This window comes from Limulus polyphemus, unplaced genomic scaffold (assembly GCF_000517525.1).
Source record: "Limulus polyphemus unplaced genomic scaffold, Limulus_polyphemus-2.1.2 Scaffold2792, whole genome shotgun sequence".
Taxonomy (NCBI): domain Eukaryota; kingdom Metazoa; phylum Arthropoda; class Merostomata; order Xiphosura; family Limulidae; genus Limulus; species Limulus polyphemus.
In genome coordinates this window covers 137,324-150,778 of record NW_013668402.1, presented here as the reverse complement: position 1 = coordinate 150,778, position 13,455 = coordinate 137,324, and the positions used below count along the sequence as shown (strand labels likewise).

General features: G+C 28.6%; 1 protein-coding gene across 1 annotated transcript in view; it reads left to right on the top strand.

Annotated features, from left to right (window-relative positions):
* The window catches only part of LOC106467911 (tyrosine-protein phosphatase Lar-like), a gene marked incomplete at its 5' end in the record, with an annotated part of 67,597 nt that overhangs the window by 7,741 nt on the left and 46,401 nt on the right, over positions 1-13,455 (top strand). The window contains 7 exons of the mRNA XM_013928297.2: positions 2,150-2,461; positions 6,086-6,283; positions 7,180-7,272; positions 7,972-8,158; positions 10,391-10,598; positions 11,476-11,662; positions 12,746-12,840. Of these exons, the coding sequence (XP_013783751.1) occupies positions 2,150-2,461; positions 6,086-6,283; positions 7,180-7,272; positions 7,972-8,158; positions 10,391-10,598; positions 11,476-11,662; positions 12,746-12,840 (1,280 nt within the window). The remainder of the gene's footprint in view (positions 1-2,149; positions 2,462-6,085; positions 6,284-7,179; positions 7,273-7,971; positions 8,159-10,390; positions 10,599-11,475; positions 11,663-12,745; positions 12,841-13,455) is intronic.

Sequence of the window (13,455 nt, the reverse complement as noted above, 5' to 3'; positions counted from 1 at the left end):
ACAAATTTTAATTATAAGGATTGATATCACACTCTTACTTTCTTGTTTCTCTTTTATTTAATGTAGCATACCCATCTAAACACACAGTTTAGATCATAAAGATGTGTCAGAAAGGTCTGTTACATACCCTTCTTAAAAGTGATAAGTTTTGGGGGCATAACACTTCAAAAATAAAGGTCCAACAATGTCGCAAAACGTGTTCTGGTACATGCTGTTGCTTCTCAACTTTTTTGTTGGCTGTGGTGGTCTTGTGGCTTGCTGATTTACATATTCAAAGTCGTTTTCATATAATATACTCAACCCTCTATATTACATGATTTTATGGATTAAATGTATATTCTTATTCTTTAGAAGTTATTCCTTTCTGTTTACAAGTAGTACATATTTTTATTGTTTTTTTAGCTGTCATCAACTGCATGTTATTTCTTACACTCGTACTTGAAAATATATGGTATCAAAATATATTTACTTTTTTCCTCGTTTTATGCTAATAGTTTTGGATTATGAAACAAAGTTTCATCACAATCACAGAAATATCTCATAGGGCAGAATTAGTGAAAGGTATAAGATAAATGCCCAAAAATGAATAGAAATTAATTTTTCATTTCTAGTAACTAGATTTATAATCTGTACCTATTTCACATATACAAGGTTTGTAGATCCATTACCATACTTTACAGACTTTTGATATCATCATCAAATACTTTGATATATAGATTTTTTATACTAATTATCATACCTCACAGACTTCTGATATCATCCTCACATATTTTAATAGATATTTTTGATATCAATTATCATACCTTTCTCTTCAGACTATAATATCAACTATATCTTCCTACTATAGATTCATGATATCAAATTGTTTTTATATAGTTGAAATCAATTATCAAACATTTATATTCAGAGTTTGATATCAATTATCATACACTGTTATAATTTTGATATCAGTTGATATACCTTTATATATGTGGAGCCTTTCAAATTTTGCAGATAAAGAAATAAGGTCATGCCTTTTCTGGAAACTTTCAGGTTGAAAAACCAAGTAAAATATTTGACAATTCTTATATCAAATTATTATTATTATTCAAAACTTGAGTTTCAGCTGTTAATTCTGATTTACAAAATGTCTCATTTTTTTAGCAAATTGGTTGAATGTTGGTTTGTAATATAGTGCTATGACTTATTAATAAATCATTTGGTATGCCAGTAAACAAAACAAACACCTTGGTTCAGCTAAGTCATAAAAACACTGTGTAGTTTTGTTAGTTTTCTTTCCCAAGTGATTTTCCTTTGTTTACTTGTAAGAATTTCATGTATAATGATCATTGAAACAGATCCACTATTGCTAATTTTATCTTCACAATTACTTAGTCCAGATAAATATATTTGGCTTCAGATTGGACTTAAACCATTATATCTGCATTTGAAGTTAGCCAACTATAGCTTTTTTAATGTTATTTAAGTTTGTGAAAAACTATAAAAGACTACTATTGTTTTTATTTTCAATTTCTGTTAAAAAAAATCATTGTTTGGTTTTTGATTCCTTTTTTTTTCTAAGTCTCGTAATATTTTATTATTGAACCCAAAATAATTTCAATTTAATCTTAAAATATGTTTAAAAGCAAAATTATATTTATAAGTACAAATTTTATACAAATAAAGTTTGTGAGTCAAAGAAGGTTGTTTTTTTTTGGAGTGAAAAATCTAGTGGAATTATTGTATCAAAATCTTCTACAATTGGTAATTAACTCAGAAAAGTATTGTAAGTTTAATGTGTTTAAATGTTCATCAGGTTTATCAAGACTGTTCTTTGTTAGAACCAGGTGCATTTTTATAAGATGTAGTAGTAGTAGTAATAGTAATCATTTTTGATCCCTTCTTTCTTTTGCCACTTTCATAAAAGTAGTTGATTTTATAAATTTACTGGTGTGCTTGTTTCGTAGATGTTTTCAAGTAGTTTGGGTTCTTTTATTGTTTTTTATTTGGTATTATTACTGCCCATTCTTTTCTTCACATTAATGATAATAAATATTAATACTTTATATTGTTTTTCATTTTATGCTAGTAGTTTTAATTTATTAAAGAATATTTCTATAATAATTTTTTGTTATTTAATATGGTGTGTTTGGTAATCTTAATTGTCTAGTACCAGGTGAGCCTCGTCAAGTCCAGGTCAAAGTAATAAACAGTACCTCCTTGAATGTCCAGTGGAAGCTTCCATCAATTCATGAAAGAAATGGACTGATCAGAGGTTTTCAGATTCATGTGCAGGAGAAAAACTTGGATGGGGATTTAGTCAATGAGCCTATTCGATATGATGTAGCCAATGAAAAAGCAGAAGAGTATAATGTAACGGGTCTGCAACCAGACACAACTTATGCCGTGCAAGTGGCTGCTGTGACTCGTAAGGGAGATGGAACCCGCAGTCATCCTCAAATAGCTAAAACAACTGGTGGAGGTAATCAGTGAGGCTTACTGTATCTATCACCTTTGTAATTTTATAATAAAATACTCACATTTACATTAAAACACATACCAAAGAATTATTTTTTCTCCAATATCATGACAATCTTAAAGAATAAAAATTTCAGTATAGTATAATAGTCAAACAACTGGTGGAGGTAATCAGTGAGGCTTACTGTATCTATAACCTTTGTAATTTTATAATAAAATACTTACATTTACATTAAAACACATACCAAAGAATTATTTTTCTCCAATATCATGACAATCTTAAAGAATAGAAATTTCAGTATAGTATAATAGCCAATCAAGTCGTGCAGTTGCATATGTAGTTAATATACTTCAAAAGTCACTACCAAATCCAATATAGAATTAACTACATACCAGTATGTAATCCACATAAAATTAACTATATATATGTGTGTGTGTGTGTGTATATATATACACACACACACATACAGGTCAGGTTTTAAGTATTTTACTGCCTTGGGCAAGCTTTTAAAATGCTGTCCTGCCAAAAATATCATTAACGGCAAAGGTACCCAACTGATGGAACTGTGTATTCTAATCTTTATAAATAGAAATGAATAAAAGTATATTAATTGGCTATACTAATTGCTAAGTTGATTTTTAATGTAATATTCTGATCAGAAGCTGATAATAATTTTTAAGCACACATAAATCTTCTAGTAAACTTTTACTTTATCTGTGTCTTAACAAAATATACTTTAGGGCTAACTCCACAATGTATTTATTGAATGCAAGCTGTCCATCAGGTGATAGAAAACTTGAATACGTACATTATGTTTAAATGCAAAAATGTAGAATATTACTTAACATGCGACTGTTAACAGTGTCATAAACATAAGTGATAGCGTATGCAATATCAATAAAATGAATATTTTTATATATATACATGATTAATTATAACAAAACTACATAAAAAATCATACATTGTTTGCATGTTCACTTATACTGAACATTTAAAAAAAGGAATATCAATGTAAAACTAACAAAGTCAAAAGAATGTATTATTACAAGTTAATATAATCAAGCTTGCAGTGCATATAAGTAACTGATGAACAATGTTAAGTCAACAGAATTTTATTTCACTGATTTTATTCAACCATAGTTATGATTCAAATTGTGTTTTTGTCTTCTTTTAATGGATATGGTTTTATTTATTGCCCTTATTGTGGTATTTGGTTCATTTTCAATAACCTTAGTATGGATTTTTTCTCTGCAACTAAACTTCTGTTCAGTGGCAGCTGATTTTGCCTGATAGTAAAAGGAAGTAGGTGATTTTTCATGTTCATTAATGTGAATCTAAGGAGGCTGACTTACTGCTTGTTACTATAACATTTAGCACTATGAATAATATTTCATTGCTCATATTTAGGTATTGGATCTTTGGTCTTAATTGAAAGACCTTTTAAAGTTCTGTTCTTTTTAGAGACGACAAAAATAACATTTTTTTATAAATACATTGAGATTTTTCTTTTAAACATAAAGACAATACAGAAATTGGTTATAAATTTTTCTTTCTTCTTGTGCATTATGACTTTGTTGATGGTGCTAATTAGGAGTTCTTAACTTTTAGTTAACAAAGAAAATGTCGTTAGTATTTTGATGAAAACAATGTAAAAATATAACACATTTCTTCTCCTAAGAATTTATTATCACAAAGATGGAGGACTATGTCTTATTTCAAACTGTTTAGATTTAGAAAAACTTGATTTCACTTATTTTTTTATGTTACAAAGATGTAAAGTGCTCTTAAATATATGGTTTCTTGAATTTAATAGAAGCTTGTTTTACACTTAAGTTAATTATATTTCAGTGTCTGGGTCTATGAAAATAGTTTTTAAGTCAATAAAATACATCAGAGGATGCAAAGCATGTGCAAGATAGTCAGTTCTGTTAAAAGTAGAATTAATGTATTGAATTTGCTATCCTAGAAAGTTGTATATGTACTAAAGTCCAGTCTGTGTATTTATAAATACAGTTAATAGAAGTTTGATTAAGCACAATCTTTTTTTTAATAACCCATGACATTTGTTATCTGTCCTCATAACCTAGCAAAAAAAAAGATTTATATGTTTATATTGTTCAGGAACATGCATTTCATGTAAGTAAGTTTGCTTGTTGTAACTTAAATATTTTAAAAGCACTTAGTAAATTTAGCAGTACTACAGTTATATCTAAACATATACAACTTTAATTTATACAGTATTTATAAAGGCAAGACATTATTTTTGTTATAACAAGTGTAATATTTGTATATCTGTTAATGATTTATTATTTTTACTGCATGTGTTTTGCCATGTGTAGTTGTTGTTTAATGTATTTATCCTAAGCCAATATACAGAAGTTTTGATACAGCTATTTTAATATGCAGTAAAAAATTCTTAATGTGTTTCTCAACAATAAACTGTTAAGTTTGATAGTTAAAAGAAATTGTACTTGTTACAGTGTTTATGTGAGAACTCTCATCGTTATATTTGTTATAATAATTCATAAAATGTTTTGCTTGTTACTTTAACTTGTCATTTATATAGAGGTTTTTTTGCTTATATCTTAATGAAATGGAAATATCAGAGAATAATCATTTAAATGAAAATCAAGAAATGACTGTTTAACCTTCAAAAGGGCATTCTGTGAAATTAGCTAGATGTTTGAAATTCTTAAATTTCTATGTTAAGTTATTACTATTTCCATTTATCATATGTTATTATAACAGTTTTTTTTTGTTTGTTTTAACTGATTTTATGTTAGTTTTTGTTTCTTTGTATACTACCTTATTTTGAAGTGTTGGATTTGCCAATTATTTTATTTTATCTGTTAATCTTGATGGATATAATTGTCTTAATTCTTTAATCTATGGATATTAATTGTTCTTATTATTTTTAGGTATTCTATCACATAGGCTGTGTTGAACCATTCTGATCATTTTTGCTTTTGTTACAGAAAAGTTTTACAAATCCTCTCCAACATTTATAAACAAACTAATGACTTAATGTTGTGGTTATTCGTTTAAATTGTTAATCAAAACACCAGTAAAATTCATGTATTTATTAGCAATCTTATAAGGATTATGTATTGTCAGAATGCTCTAAAATATTCAGTGAAATTAGTCATAATTTTATTTATAAGAACTATCGAAATAAACAGAGGAAACCAGAGATACAGTATAAAACAAAAATTTTATTTGTTTTTATACAGAATGTTTACCTAAAGATATTGATTTATTACTCTTTGTGTCAAAACCTATGAACCTTTCAAGCATTTCTCTGTTAATTTTTTATTTTTATTTATTACAAAGTCTAAAATACTATTATACTAAAATGCATGGTCATTAAATTGTTTATATTAATATATTTTCTTCAGCTCTGCATTATGTGGATTTTTTGTTGTTCTATCCTCTCTCTGGTGTAGAGTTTGTATGTTACAATACAAAGAATTTTAAAATGATAATGAATTTGTATGTGCAGTATTCATACATGTATATACTGTTGGCTTTTCCCTTTCTTAAAACATTTATCATCATAAATGAAAATTGGTTAACAATTGGAAACCTCTGAAATACGGCATTTCTATAGCATAAATAATATTTTTCCAGTTCCTACAAGGCCAGAGTTAATATTAAAAGTATTGAAACAGGACCCTCTAGTTAGCGTCAATGTATCATGGCTTCCACCTTCCCATGTTTATGGAGATCTTAAGTTGTACCGTTTGAAGTTTAGCCGTGCAGATGGAACCCATAAGGAACAAAAAGAAATTCAACCCAGCAACACGTACATAGTCATTGAAGATTTGGGTAAATTCCATAACATATATTTCTCATCTGGTATTTATGAATTAGTATTAATTCAAATGCAAAAAAAAACAAACCTGAATGTAAAAAAAACAGATGTAGAGAATGATTACTGGGCAAAATTAGATCAGACAAAGCATTACTTGTTTTCACACTGATAGTTTTGTACAGTATAATATTGTCTGTTATTATGATAACACTACAAATTAATTTAAAGGAGTACTCAGCAATATCACTGTAGTTTTAATTGTTTTTACTCCAAATTACTCAATACTGAAAAATAATTGTTTAAAATTTTACACAAACTCTTATATGAGTATGAATCAAATTGAAATGATACATTTTTATATACAGATGACAATAGCACCTGGATTGCTCACCACTTTGTGAATTTAACTTGTGTGAAGTTATCAAGAACATTTGTAGTTTATTATTATGGAATTGAGAAAGATTTTCTTATTGTTCAAATTAGTAAAGAATAAAAACTTTGTTTTCTATATTTAGTTGAGTATTATCTTCAGCTTTTCTTTACCTAAAAGTTTAATTGTTGCACAGCATGTCTTGGATAGGAACAGAAATTCTGGAATTATATATAGGCTTATGTGTAAAGCTATAAGTAAATTGTTGTATGATATATTTTGGTCAGGAACCAATATGTAACTTTACGTATAAAAAGAGAGAGAATTTTTTTAATATAAGTATATGAAATAAATTTGATACTTGCAGTTTATTTTAATATATTCTTAAAGATAATTGGGCTCTTCTCAAATACCCACAATCTCTAACATTCTATAGTTTATGGCTATCAGCTTTAAATTGTTATATCCAGAAACATGTTGAAATGGTCTTCATCCTTTTTATATTTTTTTCTTTATGAAATATTTGGTGTTTTGTTTAAGATCGTGGTGCTAAGTACCAGTTCCGACTAGCTGGAAAAAATCAAGTAGGGTGGGGACAAGAGGCTGTTCTTCAACTAGATACTCCTGAAGGCCGTGAGTGTTATTTGTTGAAACACAGAGGTTTCAAGAATTAGTGATACATTTCTAACAGGATAATATTATATTAGCCAGACTTACAATATTTAAGACGTATCTGTATACTGATAAATCAGTAGTATAAAAGCATCTATGTAACACTATATAACCCAGTATTCCTGTCTCTTCCTTAAACCTCATATTTTTCTCACTTAGCCTTAATTTTTGATTAATTAATTTTCAATAATAATATTAACAACAACAACATTTGAAAGTAAAAATATAGCATGTAGTTGTTTTTCCCACTAGCACTGTTTTATTCTGTGTAGCCATATTGTTGGAGCCTTGTAATATTTCTTGTATAATGAATCATATTTAGAACAGTTTTTAAGTAGTTATGTGATATACTGATATAAAATTATATATATCAGTAGAGTTAACAAAACACTTTCAAACTAATTAGTTGTGCTGGTAATGTCATCATTTAAGCAAAACCTTGTGATATTTTAAGAAAAGAGGTTAATTATAATAATTAAGTTATATTTGAAATGGTACTTTTAAAGTCAATAGAAAGTTTTTGTTGTATTTGATTAACTTGTATCTTGTTTGAATAAATCATTGGTTTAGTGACATTGTCAGTAGCCTACAGGCCAAAAATTAATAAATGTTTGCAAGAATCTAATCACTGAATCCTAAAGATTGTTCTTTAACTTGTAGGACCAACAGCTCCACCACAAAATATCAGCAACCATCTCCAGAGTCCAACGACCGTTCTAGTCACGTGGAGTCCACCACTGAGACAGTACAGTAATGGAAAAATCGTCCTATACCAAATTCAGTTTCATCGAGCTTCAGATCAGAATCCTGAAACAAAGAACACAACATTAACTCGTCTGGTCTTCAGGTAATGCCCCTCTATTTGGAATATAAACATTAGACAATACTCAGTGGTGCTTGTAGTTGTTTGGATTCTCTGTGAGCAAAAGATTAGGGAATGTGAAGAATTAATACAAATTTGTATGTTATTCCCCTCTTCCACTGTTTAGTTAATACACATAAGCTATTACTGTAATAAAGGAATTATCACCAGAAAATGATTCTTTTATGTGGTGGTTTATATTAAAACATGCTGATATTTCTTTACTTGGAAACATCTGTTGTATGGTAGTTTATATTAAAACATAATGATATTTCTTTTCTTGAAATAGTTACTTGTATGAAACATCTGTTATATGGTAGTTTATACTAAAACATTCATAGGCATCCTTTACTGCACATGTCATGAGGTTTTTAGTGAGTTACATTCAAAATTTAATTTAACTACTTTTTATTTATGTTATACCAATTAGCATAGCATAAAATCGTACCTAATAATTCATATTTTAATAGTATATAAGTTTTATAAGCCAATATTAAAAAAAAAACTTTAATTTCCCCTGGTGTGAGAAATGCCTTTTTTTTTCTCTAATCATACCATCCTCTCTAATTTATTCACCACCTCTCCAGTCAGTGCAAAATTTAACATAAATTATTCACTATAATATAATTGCTCAAACAAAGCATAATTTTCCTAGTATTCAATCTTGCTTATTTATAGAGCCATCAAAGAGAAAATCAGACCCTTATTGCCACACACACTTGTCACATCCTCTCTTTCAGGATCTGTTAATAATTCTCTTTTATGTTTAATACTATATTATTTGTAACCAATAGAAAGCCAAGGTTTTTATCTATCAAATGATGTTTTATAATACGTTGTTTTCTGAACAGAGAATTGTCAGTTTCTCTTTTAGTACAAGCTTTGTTCCCCTGGGAAACATATCGACTAGCTTGGATGAATTTGTAATGACTCTTGGTGTGTAGTTAGAAAGCCAGAAAAATTGTGATAGTTATAGGATGTTGTCTGCTTTTGCATGTTATTATTCAATGTTTTTTGGTGCATTATTTAATTAAATAAAAATTATTTTATACACTACTACCATTAGTATAATAAAAAAGGTAGGGTTAAGTGTCATTGACAGTTGACAGCAAAAAAAAAGAATGTCTAGATAAGTACTTTATTTCTTGTTTTTCATGTGTATTCTTTATTTATTGTTATAAAAATAACTAAAATGTAAAAATATGAATCTCTTTAGGTTAGTTAAGGTAAGATTAGGTAAAATAAATAATGTTATCATATTAAAACATTTTCACGAGGCATGCACATGAGCAGCTTGGAGTAGCTGCTTGGTAATGTAATTCAATAGTGTAACATGATCTCCATGTTCCCCGAGTGATTTACAAGTTATAATGTCAGGAATAATAGTTAGACATGGTTCAAAGGGAAATAAACCAATAAAATTTTAGTATAAATATATGTATACCATTACGAGTTTAAAGCTAGTTAGGATAAAGAAATGTTGTTTCATGTTACAATTGGAAGTCATTCTAGAAAGAAAAAAAGAGCAATTTAGATTTATTTAGATTTTTTTTGGTGGTTATGAGGTTGGTAAAATTGACTCACTTTGTATAGAAAGAAAAAAGGGCAATTTAGATTTATTTAGATTTTTTTTTGGTGGTTATGAGGTTGGTAAAATTGACTCACTTTGTACAGAAAGAAAAAAGGGCAATTTAGATTTATTTAGATTTTTTTGGTGGTTATGAGGTTGGTCAAATTGACTCACTTTGTATAGAGCTCGGGTAGAGAAAAAAAACAATAGATCAATTATAAAGCTTGAAATGTATTTAGGAGGTTTTAGAGATTACACAAATTAAATTTGAGATTTTTGAGATGAAGAAAAGTATTTTTAATCTTAGCATGAAAATGGCATTGCACTTGGACTAGTAAAAAAAAAGACTATATATATTCATGGATAAAAATATTTTTTTAGTTTTAGATTTTTTGTTTGTAAAAGACTTGTAATGTTTATTGAAAGTTTGTGAAGATACACATACTATATTAAAAGTTAATAGTATCAAAACTATAATGACTTTAAATGAGTACAAAGTTGTCACATGGACAGTCAATTTGCCTGAGCCCATGTAGATAGAGTTAAACATATTAATATTTCTTTACTTTAACTAATGACTTGAATGGAAACATCTTTTATGTGGTTGTTTATTTTATAACATACTTGTATTTCTTTACTTTAAATAGTGACTTGGATGAGAACACGGAATATTTGTTTCGAGTCCGTGCCATGACCTCTGCAGGGTTTGGACCATGGAGCAGGCTAGAGAATGTCCATACCCCTGGTGATGTTCCTTCTGCTCCTACAAATGTACAAGCAATGGCAACTTCTGACCAGTCTGTAGAAGTCTGGTGGGATGAAGTTCCTTATTTTTTAGATATTCTGGGATATCGGGTAATTTCTGTTTTTTTAAATATTTTCAGTGTTTATATTCACTTTATTTTGACTATTAAACTTGAATCACTTGTTGAATAATATCCTGATTAATCTCTTTCTTCAGTTTTTTACTTGCAAATATTTTGATATTTTACTTTAATACAACTAGAGGGGCATTCACTAGAGCTCATACATCTGCTTCACAGCTTTGATAATATTCGGCCCTCAAAAAATGCTAAAATCTATCCGCACACCTGTCATTATCAATAGAAACAGACCATTTTTGACATAAAAATGAGAAATAATATTTTTCATATGTCCACCAAGTTTAATCAAAATCTGATAATTTTTTGACTGAGTTTCAGAGGAAAAATAGTGTGAAAAATCAGTCCCTGTGTTAACAGATGGGGATTTTTTATTTTCGTGACCTCGACCCTCCAAAAAACTAATCACTTCTAAGTTGGGTCACAGTCCAAATGTATACCAACTTTTGTCCACATCCATTTAGCCATTTTTGAGAAATCTTGCTGACAAACACACACAGGTGTGAAAACATAACCTCCATCCACCTTCAGTAGTGGAGGTAATGATTCATGCAGTTGTTATATTTATATATATATCTACATATGCAGTAATTTCAGTTTCATACACTTACACAAGACAACATGCAAGATTGGTTTTGAAGTTAGAGAAGTAGGAATTCTGATTTAAGTATGCTTCGTGAGTATGAACTGATTCAGTGTGATTTCCCAAATTTTAAATTATTTTGATCCTAGTGTATAACATCGAAAAGAATCCATTAATAATTTTTAAAAAAGAAGTGGCAATTATTTGTAACTATGACATATCAACAAACATATATTAATAATTAACCATTCAATCAACTACATACCAGGTGCTCTTTACACAAACTGCTGGAGAGGATTTAGATCTTTGGAGATTAAAAGAAGTTCCTCTCACTTGGTCAGCAGAATTAACTGGACTCGACACCCATGGTCAGTATTCAATTAGAGTAGGAGCATACACCCGTCAAGGTGTGGGACGACTCTCTGAGATAATAACCGTGAAGGTTAGCCCCCAAGGTGAGTCGGGAAACAGCTTGGGATAGACTCGATTTTAACTGAAAATTACAAAAATAGTACTTGATGTATTGTTTTGTAAGAGCATCTTTGTTTAAAAGTTTTTATATTTTTAGAAGAGTTTTTAATTCTGTAATTAACAATTAGATGATATCCTATGTTATTCTAAATGAGTCATTATTATGCATTTTATAACTCATTGTTTATATTTCTTACAATTACACATCTTGTCAAGTTTATCATCATTTGTAATATTTGAAAATGACTTTTCAAAAGGACAGCTAAAAAAATAAAACAAAAGTATTCATCAAAAATATAGAGGTAGACATTTAATTTTATTAATCAGTTCTAATATAATTAATTGAAATTATGATTAAATCAATTAAGTCATGAAACTATCAATTTATTAAAGTTAATGTTTTCCATTATTACTGTTTTCCGTTCTTCCAACTATCTAAGTAATCAAAAAATTGGCATTATACTTTATCACTGTTATTTTACTTTGGTTCAAGTTTGTTGATCAACATAATTTACTAGTATCATGATTCACAAAAATAATCAACTAACTGACACTACTGTTTATGATTGTTACTATTTTCAATTACTCCAACTAACCAAGTCTTGTGTGAGAATAATCAATTAACTGTAATTAATTAATGACCCCTATGATTAACCAATTAGCAAAATCCACTAATCATCCAGTTCTAAACAAATATAATTTTGTCTACATAACTCAGTTTGTAGTTATATCTTCAATATGTTTCCAGAGATAATGTTGCATACATATTTCAGTTTGTAGTTATATCCCTTTAACATGTTTCCAGAGATAATGTTGCATACATAATTCAGTGTGTAGTTATATCCCTTTAATATGTTTCAGAGATACTATTGTGTACATAACTGATAACTACAAACTGAGTTATGTACACAATAGTATCTCTGAAAACATATTAAAGATATCACTACAAACTGTCCCTTTAACACGTTTCCAGAGATAATTTTGTTTACATAATTCAGTTTGTAGCTATATCCCTTTAACATGTTTCCAGAGATAATGTTGTGTACATAATTTACTTTGGTCTGTAGATGTTCCCAATAATCTTCAAGCATATGGGATTACAACTCACAGTATGAAGTTGTCATGGCGACATCCCATTAAACTTAATCCAATAGGATACAAAGTAAGTAGATAAGTGTGTATTTTTTGCTAATGTTCATACACCTGTGTTATGTAGGAATTGTTACTTGATTCAGATAGTGCTGTATTTATGAAGTTAGGGCAGAGGAGTTTAATTAGCTACATTGGAAAGGTCATAGATACTTTACAAGGCTTTTATATGGCATGTTCTTTTCCTGTGATTAGATATAAGCCTTTAAGTTTTCCAAAGCTTGATAAATCTCCTTTAATTTTAGAAAATTGTTATATTTAAGAAAGTTCATTCATACAGTTGTCATTGTTTTTCCCTTTATTCTAAACCTTAATTCTTTTTTGTCAGGAAGAATTTAAGTGCTTGGTTTTATAGATATGTCTGGTCGAGGCATAACGTCTTTATTGCTAATAACATATTGTGAAATCTTCCAGAACGGATATTAAAATTTGAAAGTAATTCAGCTCAGAAACTGTGAACATGCATAAGTTCTCTGTAGGGAAAGACCAGAAGGTAGTTTCATACTCATTCACAAAGAGGTGATTGGATATCAACAACAAAGAAATACCAAATTACATTGAAATTATAAGATTTTTCACAGCACTTGCCAAAAAACAACACCCAAACTTGTTAATATATATGAGTATT